The sequence below is a fragment of the Thamnophis elegans genome, chromosome 3, assembly GCF_009769535.1.
Source record: "Thamnophis elegans isolate rThaEle1 chromosome 3, rThaEle1.pri, whole genome shotgun sequence".
Classification (NCBI taxonomy): Eukaryota; Metazoa; Chordata; class Lepidosauria; order Squamata; family Colubridae; genus Thamnophis; species Thamnophis elegans.
Genome location: NC_045543.1, coordinates 47,043,875 through 47,067,868, shown reverse-complemented (window position 1 = coordinate 47,067,868; position 23,994 = coordinate 47,043,875). Strand labels below are relative to the sequence as shown.

At 36.5% G+C, this 23,994-nt stretch overlaps 1 protein-coding gene across 2 annotated transcripts in view; it reads right to left on the bottom strand.

The window, feature by feature from the left end:
- PAX5 (paired box 5) overlaps window positions 1–22,335 on the bottom strand; it is a 244,207-nt gene extending 221,872 nt beyond the window's left edge. The window contains exons 1-5 of one of the 2 annotated variants that reach the window (XM_032213884.1): window positions 22,293–22,335; window positions 17,419–17,424; window positions 16,039–16,204; window positions 10,648–10,845; window positions 850–914 (exon numbers count right to left, since the gene is read on the bottom strand). In XM_032213884.1, the coding sequence (XP_032069775.1) occupies window positions 850–914; window positions 10,648–10,845; window positions 16,039–16,204; window positions 17,419–17,424; window positions 22,293–22,335 (478 nt within the window). The remainder of the gene's footprint in view (window positions 1–849; window positions 915–10,647; window positions 10,846–16,038; window positions 16,205–17,418; window positions 17,425–22,292) is intronic. The other variant, XM_032213882.1, reaches the window with a different exon arrangement.
- Between the last annotated feature and the right edge of the window lie 1,659 nt (window positions 22,336–23,994).

Here is a 23,994-nt window from a genome sequence, read left to right as displayed (position 1 = left end):
TTATTCTGTTTTAAAACTGTTTATATTTAAAACAATGCCTGCAGCTTAATAAACTTGTTTTTAATCCAAATAAAATATACTGAAATTCATTTCTCTCAAATTTTTACAGAGGAATTTTTTTTATAAAGACAATAAAATCAAGGTATCTATGGTAATCTGTTTTTAAAAATGAGTTCCGTTGAAGTATGTTGATTCCTCTTCTTTGGTTCAGCAAGAGCATATCGGCTTGAATATATTATGTAAGTAACTTCAAATTAGCTGAGTTTATTTTAAGCAGTTCTATTTCTGTGTCAGGGACTCTGCCAAAAAAAACTCTATAAAGTCTATTACTTTTCAATGACTAGTGTTTGATGGTATGCATCTGAATTAGGTAAAAGAGAGAGAGCGAGTGCAAAATAAAGTTTTCAAAGTTTTGCTACCTCTTCACTGAAAATTGCAAGTGCACAAAGAATTATGGAAGACTTGGTTGATAGAAGAAAAAAACACATTCAAAACTACTTACTGACTAATGGTGCAGAAAATGTTATGAAGAACTATCCTTTTCTTGATTTATTACTTTAATTATCTGACATTCTATAGACCCCCATTAGTAGGATGATTTTTTTTTGGTTTAGATTTCAATTTTCTGTCTCATGGTGAAAGCTATTTATCATAATAATCAGTAAAATTCAAAACCTTTTAGCAGTATTTATAAAATTCATTTACCATGTTCAGCCCTTGGAGAATGATAAAGAAGGTGCATTAGTACGTGTGCTGAACTGTTTTATGCAGAATTTTCTGGCCATACGAGTGATTAAAAGTTCCTTAGAATGAATACATACACACACATACACACACAATTTCCGTTACCTATGCTATGACTTGAGGCTGGGACTTGCTGGTTAGGTGGTTGCTGCACCTTTGTCCGAATAATCCTGCATAATAGACAAATTCCTACTTACAATTATATAAATAACAACAGAGAACAAATTATTTATGCAGCATAATTAATAATAATGAATGTCCAAGCATATTAGTCCAGTTCATTACTGTGGTATATCCCAGAGAGCATTACAGTGAACATCTGAATATTTTGCTGAAAGAGAGTAAAAAAAAGAGATGATATTCACAAAATGTGTTCAACATGTTCTCAGAAGGATGGCAACATTCAGAAAAGCTTGGACAGTCAGAATAATTTATATATTATTACCCCATGAAGAGGGATTGAAAGAGTGACAATTTAGTAAGTGGACCAACATTAAATACAATACAAACAATAGTTTGATTCCAACAACCAACACCTCCATTCCCACAAATCCTTTGATCTAAAGAAAACTGTATTTAAATCCCATAGATATTAATCAGATTTCAACTAATTATTATTACCACCAATAATTACCATGTCATTGGCTTCATGGAACTCAATTATGACTAATTTTATCAAGACTAAGGCAACTGAAATTACTGAATTAGATTTATTAAACTAAAATTAAGACAAAGGAAGCAGAGCCATCCATGGAGAGAGAGTCAAAATCTGAAAGATGACAGGTACAACACTGTGATTCAAGCACAGTCCCTTTTGTACATGTGTGCAACACTAACACAATTGTCACTTTGCAGATTTCGAGCAAACTTATAGATATTAGCTGAAGGGACCCCTTGTTATTATTAAGGTACTTGGTTTTGATTTCCTTCCTTCTGGTCCCATTGCCTGATCACAAAATTGCCTTAAACATTGACATTTTTTCAGATAAACATTTCTTCTACCATTTATTTAAATTTAGACTATTCCTACATTCAACAAATTTAGCACAAACAAGGAATGTAACTTGAGTTATTGACACATTTGCAACAATAAACATACATTTTTTTAAAAAAATATTAGTTTATGTATATTTGGATAGGGAAAATACTATTATGGAATAAATCAGGACATCTATATAGGACATCTACAGAGTAAGTAGATGTAGTAAGAAGAGCTAAAACAAGAGATCTACAGTATACATAAACGGTGAGCTTGTCATTGATTTCAATAAGAAAAAACTGACATACTAATCTTGACTACCTGAAGTGCTGCCTTCCTAGTTATGAACTTACCCAGTTATCTAAAGCAGAAGAATGCCTCAAGAAGTTGCCCTTGCTCCCAGAGCTTCCCATAATAGAAAAGGGCCTTTTCCATTAGGCAGGTTCCAATTTAGAGAGATGTATTTTACCACCACTTCCACCTATTTACCTGCTAATTGATTGCAATTTTATTGATTCTAATGTTGCAGCTTTTATAAGATGGCTCAAGTGTTTATATAAGCAGATAGTCAGGATACAAATTCAATATCTAAAATGAATAAAGTATTCACTCAACCATCTTCTATAATTGCCATAATTCTATGCATTCTATACGATACGATACTATACCATACCATACCATACCATACCATACCATACCATACCATACCATACCATACTATACTACACACTCATGCACATAATATTTATGTGCTCCAGTTTAATTTATTCTCATTTGTTAGTTTTACAGACTTAGAATATTCAAGAAAATAATCCCCTTTTTATATACAACCCAAAAAACAGCCAAGGAAATGTTGGGCTGATCATGAAATTCAAGGTTTTAACTGGAAACAGTACATTACAGCATGTCTAAGTCTTCATTTTGAAGTATCATGATAATTATGTTTATTATGATCATGGTGATATAAATAATTTTAACAAAGTAACTGAAAAATTATTACCACAAATTATCTGCTTTCCCAAGTTTGCACAATTCGCCAGTCTATGAACAACACTGATTATGTCCTTGTTTATCAGAGGATCCACAAACGTTTATTTTCCCAAATATATAGTTCAAAGCTATGTATTTAAAACAAAATCTACAAAAAAGTTTTCCATTTAGATTTAAACAGTAATTGTTTGCCAAGCACAACCATGTTATTCTCAGAAAGACTCGTGGGTGGTGAATTTATGGTTAGCAAGTCCAAGACCTTAGGGGGAAAACAATGGGGAAATAAATCACAAACTAAGTCATATTTGTGACTTGTTAAAATCCCTCAAACTTGTCTTAGTCTGTAATAAAGATAATACAGAACAATACCATAATAAGTACATCTTTAATAAACCTACAAAAATAGAACTTTGTAATGATGCTAAGTTTGGATAAAGGAGAATATTTGAGGGATTTTAACATGTTGAATCTAAGTCTGGTAGTTTTCTTGCAGACTTTTCATTGTATCATGAGAGTGTCAGCACCACTGATGATGTTACTAAATTTGGGTAATGAAACATCTGCAAGAAAGCAACCAAGCTCAGAGAGCACCAAGGACCCTTCAATGTTACATTTCTTTCTTGAGATTTTAGTGAGCTACAGCTTTTTACAGAATTCCTCACATACTTGGACACACCATCTTAATTTCAAACCATCTAGTTCTTCAATTCTTATGATTAAAAAAACCAGTCCTGCCACTAAATGACCTTATTCAGGTTTGTGGGGATGTTGATATATAGAGAATTTTCTGTGAGTGTTCAAAGGTACACAAAGCAAACTCATATAGAGTGAAAAGTGACTGGATAAATAAGCCTTTATAACAAGAAATGAAACTCTGTGATCTTGTGTAAGTCACTGATTTGCCTCTCCCCACTGTCTTGGCGTCTTCATGTCAGTCTGCACTTCCATGCCCAGAGAAGGGTAAAAACAGAACAAAGAATAGGCACTAAAGCTGGAGGAAAACCATTTCATGGCCAGTTTCCAGACTGCAGTTTCCAACCACAAAGCTAGCTATCAAAGCCCATTGGTCCAAAACCAAACAATTGCATTGTAGTTTGGATTGTATATGAATTGTCTGGGGCATCTGTCCATTTACTTATGTCCCTCCACTTATCAAGTCAGAACTATAAAGCATTCAATCACTAGAGGTGATTTCAAGTTTAGTTGTCATCCAGAAAACATTTCTTTTCCTTTCCTCACTAGACCAACAATATAGGCAAAGGACGAGCTGTGCCAGCAATGTGTTTTATAACACATTGGAATAAAAACAGGACCCCCTGCTGTGAATACCCAACTCAAAGGAAAGAATTAAAAGCCAATCAACTTACTTCCAACACTATGATTCCAGATACAGGTAGTCCTCAATGTACAACATTTCATTTAGTGACTATTCAAATATAATGGCACTGAAAAAAATGACATGACTATTTTTCATACTACCGACCTTTGCAGCATCCCCATGGTCACTAGATTTACATACAAATGTTTGACAGCTGGCTCATATTTATGATGGTTTCAGTGTCCCAGGATCATGTGATCACCTTTGGTGACCTTTGGACAAGCAAAGTCAATGGAAAAGCCAGATTCACTTAACTACTGTGTTACTAATTTAACAACTGCAGTGATTCACTTAACAAATGTGGTAAGAAAAATCATAAAATGGGGCAAAACTCACAACAGATTTCTCACTTAACAACATAACTTCTGGGGTCAATTGTGGTCATACGTTGAGGACTACCTGTATATGATTTAGATGATGCCATTGATTTTATTGAGTTTTAACTGCCACGTGTTATATGAAATCAATATTAAGATTAGCTGCTCATGAACATGATTATCTTTAATTAGAGACCCTGTGGGCCTAAAAGTTCCTATGAGCTATGGAAATTCTCTTCCTCCCACATCTGACCCTGAATAATCTTTTCCTTGCTGTTTTGACTGATCCCTCACCTCTTTGTAGCAGATCTGTGGGAGGTAAAACATTACAGAAAAATAATTGGTGAAAATCACTTTACTCCCTTAGATATTTCAGTTTCAGTTTCAGTTTAATAAAATTTGTATGCCGCCCACTCCCATGGTACTCTGGGCGGCTCACAGGCAGATAAAAACATTTAAAAAAATTAAAATAAAACATAAAAATACAATTATTAAGATTGTACCATCCATTCAGTCTAAGTGGGGCTGAATATTAATCAACAGCCCCAGGCCTGCCGGAACAGCCAGGTCTTGGTGGCTTTACGGAAAGCCGGGAGAGTGGTAAGGGTCCGGATCTCTACAGGAAGATCATTCGACAGTCTAAAGAGAAAGCGCCACTACAGAGAAGGCCCTCCCCCAATGGGCCGCCAGCCGGCATTGTCCAGTCGACGGCACTTGGAGGAGGCCCAACCTGTGCGATCTTATTGGTCGTTGGGAGGTAAGTGGCAGGAGGCGGTCTCTCAGGTAGCCAGGTCCTAAACCATGTAGGGCTGTAAAAGTAACAACTAGCACCTTGAAGTGCATCTGGAGACCAATGGGGAGACAGTGCAGCTCGCGGAGGATGGGTGTAACATGGGTGTATCTAGGTACACCCAATATCGCTCACGCGGCTGCATTCTGGACCAACTGTAGTCTTCGAACACTCTTCAGGGGCAGCCCCATGTAGAGCGCGTTACAGTAATCCAGTCTTGAAGCGACAAGGGCATGAACGACCATTCGAAGTGCCTCCCGGTCCAGATAGAGCCGCAACTGGTGCACCAGGCGAACCTGGGCAAAAGCTCTCCTGGTCACAGCTGACAGATGGTGTTCTAAAGTCAGCTGCGGATCCAGGAGGACACCCAAATTGCGGGCCCTCTCTGAGGGGTGTATAATTTCACCCTCCAGGTTAAGAGGTGGAATGTCTGGACTATCTTTGGGAGGCAGCATCAATAGCCACTCGGTCTTGTCTGGATTGAGTGCAAGCTTGTTCGCTCCCATCCAGACCCTGACAGCCTCCAGGCACTGGCACATTACTTCCATTTCATCAGCAGTACTTCTCATGTACCTGGTTCCCAGACTCTGATATAATTAAAGATATATAATCCAACTGTACACAGTTTTTACAGTATTTATAATTTGCAAACATGCATGTGATGCCATTGTTCCTTGTACTTAGTTCTGGATGAGATTGCACTGTCCCACATAGACCTGGTATTCAATCTCTACTTGGGGCTCCTGCTCAAAGAGCAGGATGCAGTCATTGCCAGGAGAGCCTTTGTGCCAGTTCCTCATCTGGTGTACCAATTGCTTCTTTCCTGAATCAATATTTCCTGTGCCTAATCACTCAAATCCTGATCATCTCATACTTGGACTATTGCAATGCACTCTACAAAGGCTACTCTTGAAGAGTATTTGGAAGCTACAGCTAGTACAGAATGAAGCCACAGAGACAGTTCTTGGGTCCTTCAGGTAATGTTACACTGGTTGCCAGTTTGCTTCCCAGTCCAATTCAAGGTTTTGGTTCTTACTTTAAAGACTTTCATGGCATGGATTCAGGTTATCTGAGGTGCCCTCAGAAAGGCCATCTGCAGATTCCATGAGTCAAGGAATTTTTGTGGGCAGGAAGAGTTTTTCTGCTGTGGATCCCGCCCTCTGGAACATCATGTCCCCGAGGTAAGATGCACAGCTTTTGGTCTTCCAAAAGGAATCAAAGACCTGGATCTACAAACTGGTCTGGGGCGCCAATGGGGTTGTGTCATTCTGGAGGTGGTTAATGGACTAGGATAAAGGTATGCCTTCCCCTATGTCATTCTTGCTCCCTTTCCTCCTATCTTTATTAATTTTAACTCAACGTTAGTGTTAATATTTATTGTTTTAAATATTTTATCTTATTGTTTTTAATTGATTGTAAGCTGCCTAAAGTCACTTCTCAAATTGCCTCTAGGTGAGATGGAATTTAAATTTAGTAAATAATAAAAAAGAAAAATAATAAGGGAAAAAAATAAGGAAAAAAAAATAAGGAAAAAAATAAGGAAAAAAAATAAGGAAAAAAAATAAGGAAAAAAAATAAGGAAAAAAGTCTGGATAGTGGATGTGGCAGTATCTGGAGAAGAGCAGAATAGAAAAGAAGGAATCGGAGAAGATAACAAGATACAAGTCCTGCAAATAAAAATAGAACAACTGCGGCAAAAGAAAGCAGAAGTAGTACTAATAATAATAGGGGTCTTGGGTAGAACTCTAAATAGGCTATGGCCACACTTGAACACTGTCGGCATTGACAAAATCACCACCAGTCAATTGTAAAAGGCAGCTTTACTCCGAACAGCTTTAACACCATTAAATATTCACATTTGCCTATCCCAAGTCCTTGGAACAAACTCAATAGGTGGACAAAAATGCCAAAAACCAGTCTGAACATCTGACTGACTGTATGACAAACCAAAATAAAATGTCAATCCAGATAATATGTCTGGAACAAAGTCCATTGCGCAAGCTAACTAGATCAAGTTCTATAATTTGCCTGGATTACACAGCAACCATAACCATCAATTTGTATGCATCGACCTGTAATAAAACAATGTGTAATAAAACAATAAAAAGAATAAATATTTATCTTCTCTTCATTGTCTTGTTATTTTATACTCCTCATTCAATGCCTATCACTTTTTTTCTGCACATTACCAAGTTTTAGATTACAAAATATTTGGAGCAAGGATTTCTCTAATTCCAAAATAAATACATCTTCAAATTGAACTCAATTCCTGGGGACAACATAGATTTATTCTATAAAAGGAAAAAGGAGTAGTGAAGGAGAAGAATATGAAAATCAATTACTTAAAGCACCTGGTGTAAATTAAAATTATGATAAATATTACATCAGCATGAGATCTTTATATACAAGAGAATGTATTTGTTGCTTAAAATGTTTTTGGTTAACGGCTTCCATAAAGGCCAGGTAACAGAGTGAAAAGCATATATGATTTCTTTAAAATTATCATCATTGAACTCAGCAAAAAAATTAATCTGTAGTTATATACTGCATTCTAGTCCAAGCTGCATAAAAGTGGCATGAATATTGCTGAACACAGAACTAGTTCCTTGATTTATAGTGAGTGTAAGACACGAACGTTATTTTAAGATAACAAAAGCTGAGGTAACTTAATCAAAGGCCAAGTGTACTTGAACTTCTTCCAATTACAACACATTGGTATTAATATGACTAAGCTAGCTTTAGCTAATGAACATTTTTAATTAGATTGTAGGTCAAGCTATTAATTTACTTTTCAGTCTTACCCAAATATATCTTATGTTATTTGATTAGGTGATATAAAATTTCTTAAATAATTATATGTAAGTAAGATAGCAAGAATGTTATAGAGTTATGTAGCTGGTCACTGCAGAACTATCACTTTGGTCCACAATCCTGTAATATTTGTAGCAGAAAAGAAAGTAAATCTAGTAACTGATTCAAAATTCATCAAAAATGCAGATAACTAGAATTTCTGTTTTAGCCGCTGTGATTAATTATTGTGCTTTCACTTCACTTCTTCACATTTAGAAAAGAAATCAACTTTAATGTTTTAATAGCACTTCAAATAATAATTCCCCTCACAAAAAAGCTGGTAGCACATATTTTCCATTAAAATTAATGAAATATATTAAGTTGAAGATAGTCTTCTTAATTTTAATCCAAATTTAAGCCAATGTTCTTCATGTTATAAATATGCATGAAGCTATGTAATTCAACTGCAAAATACTTAGTTATTCAAATACAATTTGACAATCCATTGAAAAACTGACATTCTTCATTTTTGTACACTAAACATTTTTTCTAGTTTCTGATGATTGTAAATATTTTACTATTAAAATGCTAAATGTTTTGTGGCATTCCAAAAATGTTTGCATCCTTAAATAGAAATATAATATGTAAAGCTTTTTTATTATTAGTTATATTGAACATATGAAGTTGAGATTAATAGAAATTATTAGGGCTATGCAATGATTCAGAAAAATCTGGAAAGGGGCTTTGAACACACTTGTGTACAATTCAAGCAGCTATAACTTTTCCTAGGACCAGGTAGCTGGCCTCTGTAGCTGTTTTAAATAGTTGCAAACAACTACGATATCTTCATTTCTAGAACATTCCAAGACACTTTTCTTGAATCAAAGCTAAATCATGACAAAGTCCTTTAATGTTACTGTTGTCTTTATATATAAAAACATAACACTTATACAGTACATCATGTATGTCTTTGATTTATCAAACAATTTTTTTAATTTTAAATCAAATGTATTCCCTGTAGCAGCAAACACCAAATAGCATGCCTAAAAAGTCTGCATGATGGGCATATTTAAAATATGCTTCTTTTGATGCATATTAAGATTTTATTTCTGGTCATAATAAAAGTGACCAGGATAAAGATACAAATTTCTATTCTATTATATTTATTATATGTTTGCCTTTTGCAAGGCTCTGAGTTCCTGGGCTTAGATTTGGAATCTATAAATTAGATTTCTTGAAGTGTTTGTATTATATCTGTATTGATATTTTTTTAAGAAAAAAATCTCAGCTGCCAATTGTCTGTTTATTTAGCAGTTTCTGCTTTTGTTTTGCCTTTTCCTTAAATATTGTTAGCCATGAGGAGTCACTTCTTTGAGATGGGTAACCATATAAATTGAACGAATACATATAAATAAATACATAAATGAGTTTGACTTACTCTATAACAACTCAGAACTACCTACAGTATCTCAGGAAACTTGAGATGTACTATTAAATTAAAAGAAAATCTAGCAAAACCAGCTTGAATTCCTATCAGAATGGAAATTCAAACTTGAGTTGTGCTGTATATTTTAATATAGAATACTTTTCTTAATACTATAACAAACACATCAGATAACAAATTTGCAATGATCTACTTTTGATCAAAATGTGAATTTTTTTCCTAACAGGAAAAAAATAGATAATGGATTACATTCAAATGATATTTCAACTCTTATGGAACATGTATCTGAGATGTGATGAAGTCCTATTGTAGGCACTAGGATGATAGGATAGGTATTTTAAATGTTGTAAGCCACATGGAGAAACTTACGTGTGAGTTGAGTGGCTATATAAATTTGTTTAATAATTAAATAATTAAATTAATGACCAACTCTCCTTGAAAAAGTAAGAAGTATACATATTTGTAAGCCTAACTGTTTTTGGCATCAGAGAAACTCAAATCACCAAACCTCCATAATACACAGTTTTATTTTTATACCATGTTTTATATTAGAATCGCAAACTATTTACTAAAATTAACCTAAAATCTGATACATTCTGTCATGTTCTCATCATATGCTAAACTTCACAGATTCAGTACAGCAGTAAAGAAATTGAACTTACCAGTTCCAGCCTAGATTCTCCACCTTTGTTTGAATCGTCACATAAATTATTGATTTCCTTTCAATACAGTGGTAATAAAGATGCAGGAAAATCTAGAGTATGTGATCTTTCCCCTAGTTTATTTGTTGCTCTTAATTGTACTAAGTTTGGAGTAATTTCATTATATGACAAATTAATACTGTCATCTTCTCCTGAGGATTCAAATGTCAACGTGTCAGTCTATAGGGACAAACACAAACACACACACAAAAGCAAATCTGGAATCTAGGACAAATGTTGTAAAAAAAACTTTTATTAATCGTGTGTGTGTGTGTGTGTGTGTGTGTGTGTGTGTGTGTATAAGTGTGTATTATTTCTACCACTGCTACCATTTCATATTAGAGATTGTTTCTATTTGGCTCAGTGAAGCAACCTTAGATGAAAACTAAAACTAAACATATGGATTTTGCATCTAGGGGAAAAAACAGTCATGCAAATAGCCAAAATAAACCTGTGTCATTTTCAGATAATAACAAACACTGCATCTCTTCTGTGCAGTCTAAAAGAATCTTACCTGTTAATTGAACTAACGCTGGGCACTGTGTCATTATCACACACTCTTTCTGCTAAAAGTCTGTCCCTGATCTCCCAAGCAAACATGGTGGGGTTTTGGCGTTTATATTCTGCAATTTTTTCTACTACTTTGGGTGTGGCAACCTTTGGCTTTGAACCTCCAATAACTCCAGGCTTAATGCTTCCAGTCTCGTAATACCTAGGGTGAAATGCAGAAAAGAAAAACGTAGGTTTAGAAAGCACTTTAATTATAAGCTCTCCTTCCACCTCCAATAAATGATAAGAATTTAAGAATGGCACAAATTAGGTTCTCGCATTTTCAATAGGAATTTTGCCAACAAAAAATGAGTTAAAAGGTCATGTTTGAATTTAAAATTATTTCAAAATCTTTATCATTAATCTGTAACGAAATTAAATCAAACCAGTATTTTGACATTGCCGTATTTATAGAAAATTGTCAAAGACATGACATAGACATAAAGTGTTAAATTAGCATCATTTAAAAAAAGGAAGCAACTTAGTGACCATGGGATCCTGCAAGGGTCATAAATCTCTTTTTTACGTGCCATTGTAAATTTGAACAGTCATTAAATGAACTATTATAAATCGAAGATTACCTACATACAATAGTGACTGAACTTCCAATAACACTTTGTTAGGGAATTTCCACATTTATTGTTAGAGATAAATCTCTCCCCCCCCCCCTTTTCTTTCTTTTTTTTTTTTTTTTTTTTTTGTAATCTCTATTTGTGGCCTAATAAATTGTTAATCAAAAAAGCAGGATATCCTGAAGTGAAATTCGACTACAGGCTTTTCTGAGTGGTCCCCTCCAAATATGTTGCATTTAATCCCCCATTCAGTTTGGCCTCTGCACTGGGAATTGTAGAATTGAAATCTATCATATCTGGAGTTCATCTTTTTGGGAACAATTATCCAAAAAAATGTAAGGTTTATGCAGAATCCTAAGAAAAAGGTTCCCATACAATATGCCTGTTAACTTTTTAAAGAAATGACCTGTTCAGTTCCAGTTTGCACAAGCTGTTTATTGGTGAAAATATGTCTAAACCTTTGCATTCTGAGTGGCAGAGCCCCAATTATGGCATTTTCTCCCAAAGACTTATCAGATGATCCTTGTTCTGTCTTCTTTGAGAGGATGAACCTAGTGACTCTTTTTCACCTGGCATTCCTGGATAACAACTTACTGAAAGCCAGTCTTCTGGGCTAACTACTACTTTGTTTTTTCTTAATGAACTTTATTTAATGTATTTATTGTTAGAAGAAACACTTCCTAATTACAGGCTTCTGTTTTGTAAAATAGAAAGTTTGACTTGCCAACCTTTTGTCAGCCTTCTAAAAATTGGTGCAAATGGCTCGCTTCCAAAGAGCTTTTAAATAATTAATTAAAATTGCTACATTAAAATGTTTAATGCAACTCAAAAACTTTTAATTTAAATTAATTATAACCCTTTTTATGCTTTTATTATTTTAGCTTTTATCATTATTATTATTATTATTATTATTATTATTATTGTATACTTTTATTTCTGTAAATTGCCAAAATTAAATTATTTCGAAATCTAATAAATAAGCCAGTATTGTGGGTTCTGTTATGATGGATTTACTTAAAGCTGTTTGCATGATATAGTTCTGAATTGCACTGAGATCCTCTGGCAGGAAGAATGGTATAGAAATAGAATAATAAATAAAATAAAATAAGGCCTCTGGTCCAAATTTAATTGTGACTATCTTATATATGCAATAATTATCATAGAATAAGTAACCATGTGTTTATACCTAACAATTATTCATTTATTAATTCAATTAATCAATTTTAGGGCCACTCAATTGCCAAGAGACTCAACACAGCCCTTGAACAAGAATTAACAACATTTAGGTGCCTTCGGAGAATAATTTTCCTGCTTTGATCACATTATCTGACTAATTTAGTTAAACTTTAAAAAGTTCATTTTAAATCAATGTATTCTCTTCAAACACAATAGAAATCAATCAGATTTAATGCAGAGATTTTTCATGTCACTCCAGATTTATGAAATGGAACTTTTAACATATAAAATGCTTAATTTCCTGCCTTAGGTTTTGCTGATTAATATCTTATTATTGCATCTCAGTTTTGGTCATATTTAGCACTATGAAAATTCAGGAAGCAGTTGACACAAATATTTAAGATCTGGGTACCATTTTAGAATGATTAGACATTAGCTTTTTAGGCACCTCAGAATTATTATATTATATTCCCACTCTTAGGGTGCTAAAAGTGAGAAAAAATGGCTTGCCAAAAGAAAGTGTGGCAATAGCAAGTTAAACCAGAGATGTAATGTGTCTTAACTGGTCTGACATTTTGTTAGCTGGGGATACAGCAAATAGCATCACCCACTCAGGAAACCAAGGTATGTCATACCCAAAATCAGTCAAATTGCACTGTCAGCATGAGGCAGAAAATCCAAAAACATCTCTCCCCAACACCATCAGTAAAAATACAATAATAGCAGATTAATAACAATTGACCCTCTTTGTGATACTTGACCATTGGCCCTTAAATTGGCTGTTTTAATTAGCTCAATGGCAGGCAATGGCCCTATGGTATTAACCACACTGTTACACTACTGAAAAGAAGATAGTTTGGACCTGATTTGAGATCAGTCAGTAAAATACCTTGCATTTTTTTTTAAAAAAAAAGTTAAATAAATAAGATCTGATCATTGGGATTTGATTTTTTTTATCCTAATGTTATCAACCCAGTTTTGCCTTGGAGCAAGTAATGACTAATATTTACTTTGTGTCATGACCAAACACAACAATGCAAATTGAAATATTTTACAAATTAATATACAGTTGAAGAAAGCTATAGCTTTCCAATCCTGGCTTGACCAAAAAAGTCACAAAACTGGCTCACATTCAGATTGTGGTTACATCTGGAATTCATCATGCTGTCCATTGACACATACCTCTAGTAATGATATTCTCAAGCACTATTGGCTGTAGATTCATAACTCCTATAAAATTATTGTTATACATTTTGTATTTCCAACTATTTCTTTTGCCCCATGATTAAACATAAAGTTGTAAATTAAGAAATACTGATTCCCAAGATGGAATATGTCTAGCTTCTCTTATTTTTTTACATGCACACATAGAGAAGGAAAGAGTGTTCTCCAATTACACTGACATTTTATGAACTGTAATTATTACTTATGAAAATAATGAGCTATGAAATTTCAATTTATTGTTGACAACTTAAGTGACAAAGCTCCAGAACTTGATTCTTAATTCTATAATAATGCAAATACCTCCAAAGACAAAATCTATTCTGAAACACTAAAACTATTACGTGTTCTTTCTGACCTGTTTATTTGTTTCAGTCATTGATACTAATAAAAATGATTATCTAGTCTTCCGAAAGAATTGAAGAAGGAAAAATAAAGCAGGATAGCCTAAAACGTCTGCCTTTAAGAAATAGGACAACATTCCAGAAATATTAATGTGCTGGTCTAATATAAAAAGTAAAATATATGAAAATGTGTAATTGTATATTATTGCTGACTTTTATTTTCCCTTGCATTTATCAGCTTGCCTCTTTTAAGAAATATACATTGTATTACAACTTTTAACACTTCAGTCTTAAGGCTATTTATTGAAAAGCAGTCCTGCTAAAATCAGCAGAATATTTCCAAAATAAATTATCTTTTAGAATTCAATATTAGAATACAAACACGTAGACACACATGAAGTCATATTTCCCCATATATAAACCTACAACCATGTTTCATTCTCTGATTTATACTTATATCAAATAATTGTGAAGATAAAAGATCCATTTTTAAAATATTTGTTCTATATATGACATCTATATGTCTTCTATTGACCGACAGCCAACACAAAGTAGAGATAAATCAGATTCATAGCTATATTTAATGTGTTAAATATCACGTTTTAATATCTAGGGTAAAGCTTTGCCTTCATAATTAATAAATTTACATAGTTAGATTAAAGAATAAGTTTTTAATGGATTATAATTTAGCAAAGTATTTAAAATAAAAGTTCTAATCTAGTTCATTAGAAATTGTACTTTTGGTTTACAGTATTAGATCCAGACTTTCACACCTGTATGCTATGGCTAGCTAGTAAAGAAGAAGTAATAGAAATGATTTTTAAAATGTCATGTAGGAAAAGTACATAAAAACAACAGTTTTGTCTTGTACATAGGTAGTAAAATTTAATCAAATCTATTATGTTCATTTTTGTCATGCAAGATTGTTACATAGATGACCAAATATTGACTTTTTCTAACTTTTGCAAATGTAAAAACCTATCTATTCAGGTGAGGGAAGACAATATATCCATAACACCTAAAACACTGACAAATTTTAGAATGAAAGGTTTTTATTTAAGCAAAAATATCGCTAATGTAATGGAAATCAATGTGGTACATCTATAAACTACCTTTGGGGAGAACAATTAGCTAATTACTTCTAATTTATTTTTCCCTTATACACATTTAATGTGTATGTCCAATCTTATTAAATCAAGAAAAAACTCATTGAAGCATTATATTGATGTTCAAAATCACAATGCTGTCTCAGACATACCATTTCTCAATCTACATTTATATTATTGGAAAATGTTCTCTTTGTTTTTTAAAATAAATGTTACTGTTGCTGCATTGCTTAGATCAGAACAACAAAACTGAAGTATCATTAATACTATTACATTATTTGTATGTGCAATTTGTATATGCAACTGTCCTTATTTCCAATTTAATTCCAAAATAAAATTCATATATGTATACATACATACATACATACATATATATATATATATATATATATATATATATATATATATATATACACACACACACACACACACACACACACACATACAAAAAGGTATTCTAAAACCATCCATTTAATAGCAAAACCAGGGCTTGATTTCTCAAAATTAGAAATTGTTTTGTTCAGTAAGCCTTATAACCAAGAAAATGATTTAGACTGCAGTCCGAAACCTCAATAAAATGTACATTTAAATATTAAAGCCAGAAGTTCATGAGGCCAGTAGAATTAGTGCTATATTAGCGTGCTAAATTAGCACAGATTGGTTTGCAGAAAGAAAACAAGTTTTCCTTTCACCTAGCAGTAACTTCCGGCAATTTTTCAGATGAGTTTCAGAGGTTCAGTAGGAAGCTTATGATACATGTTACTGAAATCACAAATTCAAGAATATAAATAAATCATTTTCCAGCCACAATTGTCAACTATTCTTATAGTTACCTTTCTGCTAGCTGAACTGTTTCTTAGAAAAACTCCAACATATAAACACCATGCATTATTTTTCTTTTTTCAGAATGGTCTGATTCACTTTGATCTGCTTTTACCTGCCGAGAATTTTGCTGACGCAGCCATGGCTGACTCGCAATTGCCTGGAGATGTCACAAGGTCGGACACCTTGATGGGCAAGTTCCACAATCCTTTGGCGAACAACATCAGGCAGCGGCCGACCATTCACAAAAACGCCCCCTAATTGATTCACTCCTCCATGTCCTGAAAAATATGGGGGGGAAATAAACAAAAAACAAGCAGAGAAAAAAATACATCTTTGTGACTGTTTAGAAAATGCTTTAAAAGACTTCCTACAGCTATGGCTTCACCTCTACCATTAAGCACTGAATAACTTCTGAAGAGTTTGGACATTTCTGAAATGCTAGTTATGGTTTATTTGCTCAGAGGAGGACGAACAATGTTATTTACTAAAACCTAATTTGACACTGATAGCAATTTTACACTTGTGTAACTCTAATTACTTCAATAATTACCCAAGATTATGTGGCATGAGATTCAGACCTCCAATTTGGGGGGGGGATCTCAAAAGTTATTTTTAGGCCAGCCCGCAACTCATCTGGCACCAAAAAAATATGAATGATAGCTATCAAATTTAAGGTTTAAATATGAAGCTAAAATTCTTAGCATGCTTGTTTTAATACCATTAAATTGAATCAGATTTACTTGCATGTAAATATGTTTACAGTAAGTGTGCCAGTCTAACTTTGATGGTAAATAAAGCCAAGCCATGCTCATCTCTGGAGGAAATAGGGCCAAATTTAAAAACGTGGCTCCATTGATGGGACTTCCAAAAGTATTCCGTTTTTCTTTCAATATCATAGCTCAGTTATTAATGCCTTATATAAATGTCTGTGTGTGTAATAACTTCAGATTTACATATTTTACAATGCCTATGAAAATATTAAGGCACTATATTGCGTGGCTCAGCGAGACAGGGTTATTTTTTCCCTATATGTACATTTTTCACTATTTTTTTTAATAAGTTGAAACATCTGGTGTAAAATGGTTTCCAACTAGATAAATAGTAGCTAACCGGATAAAACCAATAAGCATGAAATACAGTGCCATGGAATAGTGAGAAAATATAATTAACTCTGAAATTGTTCATCAGACAAACTATAATAAAGAAGTAGCTATGTTGAACACAAATAATTGCAAGAGCCAGCATTATTGGCAATACTGAATAAAGTAATTTCTCTATTTACAGAAGGCTTGAACGAGACACAATCTACTAACTCTGCATTAAATAAAAATCTAGTTAACTATATCATCCATGTTTATTAAGCTCAACAATGTTACTATTGATAAACTTGACAGGGTCTGCGTCTTCCAAAACTGAAATATAGTGAAGGTCCATTATTATGCGTTAAAGATTAATTTGAATAAGCAGGATTAACTGAAAAATGATGTTTTACCCGGAACTGAAGTTTAGCTAGTTTTATGTTTATTGTTTTGTTTGAATTACTAATATTTTATTTGACCTTTTGAACATTGTCTAAGGAAAGAAGGAAAGAAAGAATAAACCAAAATTTAAAGTTTAGCAGATTGTTAAAAGAATAGAATATTCAGGTACTGTTTTTACTGTCATTAACTATAACTCTGATATTAAGAGAATTATTGTTCAGTGTCTTAACTGCACAGTTTTAAAAATCTCTCAAAATTACAATGTCTTTGCAAAGGGATAGCAAATTTCAGCTCATAAAAAATGCAATCTATAAATATAACCTTTATAGATTTACAAACTTAATTAGAACTCCAGTAATTTGGAAAGAAATCTAATTTATCAGTTAATATGCACTGTATATTACTCGGATCTGGAAGTGTGCATAAGTTCTAGTTTCTTCAGTGAAACAGTTCACTATCAAGGAAATCAACCTAGAGTTAGTGAAACTGAGTCTCTTGGACTAGTTAAAGAAGGCAAGATAGTAAACACTATAGCTTTCCAAAGCTAACAGACTTGCAGCCAGTAATATATTGTAATATTGCTGCAATGTATCAAAAATATATTTAAATGTAAGGGTAAACAGAATAGGAAGCAGAAGGAGGGGGACAGAAAGAGAGAAGCAGAAAAACAGAGAGAAAATCCATTATATCTTGAGGTAGTAGGTCTTCCATTAAGACCAGGGAATGCTTTAATTCTACAATAATTGCAGTTCCTCTACAAAATTTAGTCAGATCTGTTAATAAAAGACAGCAAACAGCTGCTGAACTGCTGAAAACTCAGCCAGTATTTGTGGGGTATAAGCAGTTTAATATATTGTACAGAACTGTAGCCTAACTGAATAAATCTGCAAGACTCTATCTATGTTGCAGATTTACAGAAGCAAGTGTAAAAATTGCATTTCCAGAATTACATATATTAACTTTACCTTTATGGAAAAATAAGAAAATAAACTAAAGAGCACAAGTGATAGTCAAATCAATGACCAAGTCTAAAAAAAGCTGACGTTCATACATACTTGATGTGTGTGGTGTGTGTATGTCAGAAGGATTGTTACTCTACCTTCCCAAACTCAGTCTAGTTCCAATAATCAAGGGAGGGAGGGGAGGGATGGAGGGAGGGAAGGAAGGTAGGAAGGAAGGAAGGAAGGAAGGAAGGAAGGAAGGAAGTCACTGTAAAACAAAAAAACAGAAAAGAATGCCAAGGAAATACAACAATACAAAAATACTATGGTTAGAGCTTCCTCTATTTTTTCTCATGGGCTGAATCTGCCATTTATCTCTGACATTAAATGATAAAAATGCAAGTAAAAATATTTGCAAACAAGCACAGATAGATATGCCCTTCCAGAATTTGTGTGACTGTGAGCTCCAGATTTACAATGCTCATCTCTTTGTGGGAGAATATTTGGAATGGCAAGGGAATTACTAGTTCCAATAAGAAGAAACTCCTATCATCAGTGGGAGTTTTCCCTGTAATCCTTCTCTATTATCACACAAAAATTCTCTCTTATCAGAGAGAGATATCTTCTGTATTCAAAAGTAACACAGGGAGTAGAAAGAGTGGGGAGAAAGATTCAATAGGCCAAACCTTCCTTGATTTTAAGGAAATAGCCTAGCACATGAGAAAGAAAGCTAGAAGCACATGAGGTGGGGGGAATATAGTTTATATTTCAACATGCAAGATAATCCAATCCATTTTAGCTGCATACAATGAAAATAGTTTCACTTCTATTGAACAATTGATTTGTCCCAGAGAGAAAATCAGCTTGAACTGCTTGCAAATTTTCAGAAAAGAATTAGCTGCTCCAAATACTTCCACAGAAGAATCTATGGGGCATGTGCATTGCACAAGAGCTGCAGTGTACCATGTGTGTGCGCACGTAATTTTTTCCCCCAGGGTGTTAGACATCATGTAACATGCTGGTGGTGGACAGAATTTTTGTGTTGTTTTTAAAAGTGCTTAAAAGTTTGTAAAATTGCCTAATACTCACACTATATATGCTCAATCAGTGTATATATAGCTAAAGGTATTGATATGAATATAGACAGTCATCTCTAAAATGAATCTTTCTAACTTGTGCATCTTTGGATCATTAGCTTGTTAGATATATAATCTCTAAGACCCCAAGAAAAGAGGCATTAAAGAGGCCAGTTAATCATTGAGCCTTAAATTGTTTGAATATACATATATAAATGCTGATGCCCTCTTGAAGTGTGAATAAAAACTAGAATGCATGTTTGTGAATGAGTGAAAAATGAGCATATGTATTGTTCTGACACACTTCCATACCTTAACTCTTAATACTCTTCTGCCTGTCTAGTCCATTTTAGAGAGGAAATTGGGGTTTAATTTAAATTAGGGTTTGACCTGTTTAAAGGGCTCTGGTCAAAAGCTCTCTTCGCTTCGAGGGAGTTGTTTAGGAGACAGGCGAAAGGAAGGGCAAACCTTTATCAAGAAGACGACGACGCTGGGTTTTAAAGTCAGCCTTTTCTGACAGTAAATTATTTTCTTTAGAGAAAGGGTTAGTTTGTGTAGGGCATTACGGAGAAGTTTCAGCGCCTGTTATTTTTAGGTGTTTTCTGACAAGGAATGCAACGTGGCAATGCTGTATAGTAAGTGGCTACATGCCACGTTTTCATCCTCTACCTGCCACTTTTGGAAAAACAACTTGCTATTTCTCCCCTACACTTAGAGAGAGAGAGGGAGAGAGAGGGAGGGTGGGGGAGAGAGGAAGAGAGAGGGAGGAAGAGAGAGGAAGGAGATATTTAAATAGCTACCACCAATGCATTGAGGTCGGGGAGGGAGAGAGAAGTATAAAAGTCAGTTTGGATTGGATGCTCTTTCCCCATCCACCACCCACCCACCCCCAGTTGAAACGCACACTTTTTCCGGTTTCTTTTTGTTGTCCTTACATTCCTGCAGAAGACATCGATTTATCATTGTTTAGGTTAATGGAGGATCCTTTCCCCGCAGCTTCCGCACTCAGTCTCTCTTCAAATTAACACAAAGGAATTTCCAATGGGGAGGGAACGACAGGCAGTGGGAACATTTCTGCTCCCCCGTATTTTAAATATAAAAGTGTTCTTTTCCCTACAGTAAGATGCCTTTCCTAAAATCCCCAAATCCCTTTTGGTTCTGTTTGGTTTAAGCATTTCCTACAAATTTCAAATTCAGATACTGCCGCTCAAGTAGTACCTTTCCTCTGAAGGTGACTTATGGTATGTACTCTCCAAGAGTTTCACATCCGAGTTCTCTATCTTGTGCTTACTCTGTGTATCCAATGGGGAAGCATGAAATGGTTTCGTGGAGCAAACGATTAGGTAGCTAAATAGATAACACAAAAGAACATTTACCTTCCTTAAAAGCCTGCTTTACCTAAGAGGAATGTGTTTGGTTCTCTCCTAGGTTTCTTTGAAATCTCTGGATCTAATCCAGCATTTAACTCACCGTGAGAGACGATGTCATTTCTCATAACCCTGTGTTAATGAAAAATCTCCTCAAACCTCTCAGGCACAGCAAATCCCAAGCAAATATATTATCCATGGCTGCTAGCTTAAAACAGCCGAGCCCAAACATATAAGGCTATTTTTAAACACGCCGCTACGACTAATTTGTTGTTGCCGTGAGGAGAAGAAGCAGCAGCTTCAGCATCTCCTAATGCTTTAGATCTCACGCTCAGGAAACATCAATTTTTGGTTTAAGTGCCTAGATATATATTCAGGACTATTTCAGAGATTTCTTAGAAGGGCGTTCAACTCAGCTGGACTGTGGTAATCCTATCTACTAGAATTAATTTCAAATGTTTTTTTCCATTATATCTATACAGGCGGACTAATTAGGATATATATATTTGCATTTAATTAGGATATATGTATCCTAATTAGGCGATTTGAACTTTGTAAGAAGGCAAGAGCAGCCACGGGTAGACACAAAGAATCAAAACGTATGGAAGAGAGATAAAAATACGTTGAATGAGAAGAGAAAGAAAATGCAGGATATAGGAAAGGCTCCTATATATTTGTTCAAACGGTACTAAGTAGGTAGCTGTATAAATGTAGGTTGGTTTGAAATCAGCGCGACTTACTTGCCGGCAGATATCTTTAGCCGAGAGCGCCTGTAAGATAACTGGGTGCCTTTTTGCCTCTTGCCCCGGATCTTTTTTCTTGCTCTCATAATAATTATAATCTGAGCTGGAGATTTTTTTTTAAGGCCGCCAGGTCCTAGAACCCTCGAATGAGTTCTTTAAAAATTAAATCAATGTTAATCCACTCTGGTCGAAGAGCCCCAGATGGGTGGAGGTGGAGTTACAACGCGCACGTTTAGTTTAAACCCTCCCATGGAAATCAACTGAGAGCTTCGCAATATTTTTCCCTTCGACCGGATCGTGTCCTCAATAATAAACGCTGCATTAACTTAAAAGGGCAGCCGGTATATCGTGGTTTACATGGGAAGGGAGTGAACGGGACGTTTTAGTTTTGGGCTTGGTGTAGTTCGGATTGGTTTTAAAACTCCTTCGAAATCGCCAGGGGAATAATAAGCCGTAGTTGCAAGAGGCTGAGAGCTGCCAGCGCGGCCGGCTCCAGCCTCCTGAGCTGGCTCGGAGAAGCCGATCCGATGCCGCTGTGTCTCTCTCCAGTGATGCCCAAAGGTGTCTCAGCTCCAGCAGTCTTCCCTCCTCCCTCTCTTCCTCCCTCCCTCTCTCTTTCTCTCTCTCCCTCCCATTTCAATAAACAAACAAACACTCCGGGCTGCTGGGGGAGCGCGGCGAAGGCACGGCGGCCAGCTTGGTGCCGAAAGGCAGAGGGGAAAAAAACAAAAAACACGGAACCAGCCGCCTCTACTTACTATGCATCGCTGCAAACGGGTCGTGCTTACAGTGTATCTCCATCTGGGCTGGCGATCCAGGCTGCTCGAGGCAAGCTGAGCCGGGGGGGGGGGGGGATTTTGTTTTCGCTTTCAGAGCAGCTTAAGTTACACTCCTTAGGACCACTTTGTGTTGCCCCAGGGATTGGGCGCTTTATTTACAAGTGTTGCTTGCAATAATGTTGTTTCTTTAAAAAACAAAAAGATTAAGAAACAAAAAAAGAAAGAAAATCCCGAAAGACACGGCGGGACCTCAGAAGCAAGATCTCCCTCTCCAAGCCCAAGAGCAAAGAGCCACAAAAATCCTCGGGGAAGTTATTCCTTTCATAGGGAAGGGGCTTGGGGGGGACTCGGGTTGTCCGGACGTCACCGGGAAGGCTGGATAGCTTGAATCTTCGTCGCCGTCGCCGTCCCCCCCTCCCCCTTTACCCCTTCCGAGCTCGACCGTTTCCCACCGCCAAAGGTTGTCTCCGGTTAGTTTCTCTGCTTGGGGACGAGCAGCGGCGCCTTTATTTCCCCCGCCTCCAGAAGGAGAAGGCCATGAATCCGGTCTTGTGGTCGGAGGGAAGACCCTCCCCGGGAAGAGCCCAACCAAAGGAGATCTTCCACGGCGAAGCAAGAGAAGAGAGACAGGGTCCGAGCACCTGCCAGGCAACTATTCCCAAGCTTTATCCCGGGTGCGTGCGTCTGTGTGTGTGTGAGTGAGTGTTTGAGGGGGGGGTCACTTTTCAGCATTCACCCATCCAACTATCCATCCATCTTTCTTTTCCCTTCTTTTTTCTTTCTTTCGAAGATAACCAGAGTGGCGTCTTCGGCGAAGGCAAGGCTAGCTAGGGGACGAGGAAAGTGCCCTGGGTCAGTCTTTGTTTGAGAAGCGGCGGTGGTTTGCCGGGCATGTGCGGCTCCCCCCTTTCTCTTCCTTCGCCTTCTCTTTTCCCTTGCCGGCTTGCAGTCCTGACCGGAGGAGGCGATCAGCTGAGCCCGAGCCTCAGAAGAGAGTCGAAGAGACAGAGCTTCTTTCCCGGAGTGGAGGCGGGCTGTGGATAACCGCCTCCCAACCCGGCGGGGGTCCCAAGTCTGGAAGAAGAAGAAGAAGAAGGAAAAAAGGGAGGCAAAGTCCGTTTGGCCCCGCCGCCTCTGCTCGTTGGAGGGGCAGGTGCTAGAAGCCCGGTGGCAGAAGAAGTTGGCGGGAAGTTGCGCTTGGAGAAAAGCCAAAGGAGACGAGGAGAAAGCGGCGGCGGCGGCGACGGCAGCAGCAGCACAAGCGTGCCAGCGGCATCCCCGCCGCGCGAGAGAGAGAGCGCGAAGGAGGGAGAGAGGCGTGTTTTGCTTGTGGCGCGCGCCACGCTTTCTACCTCACGCGCCTTTCCGCTCGCGCTTAAAGTTTGCCTCTCTCTCTTTCTCCCCCCCCCCCTCAGGCAGCCAGTGCGGCGTTCCGCGCTGCCCAACAGCGCGCGCGCGCCTGCGCGCCCCGACTTCGCCTCGCGGAGGGTCGCTTCCCTCGCCCGGCTGCAGAAAAGAGCAGGTAGAACGGGCCGGCTCCAAGTGGTCGGGGTGTCTGTGTGTGTGTGTGTTTGTGTATGCGCGCGTGCGGGGGCGGGCGCGCCTTTGCCTCCACCTGGCCGGCTAAAGCGTGAGTGAGGTGGCGCCAAAAGAACCCCCCCCCCTTCCCCCTGAGCGGGCA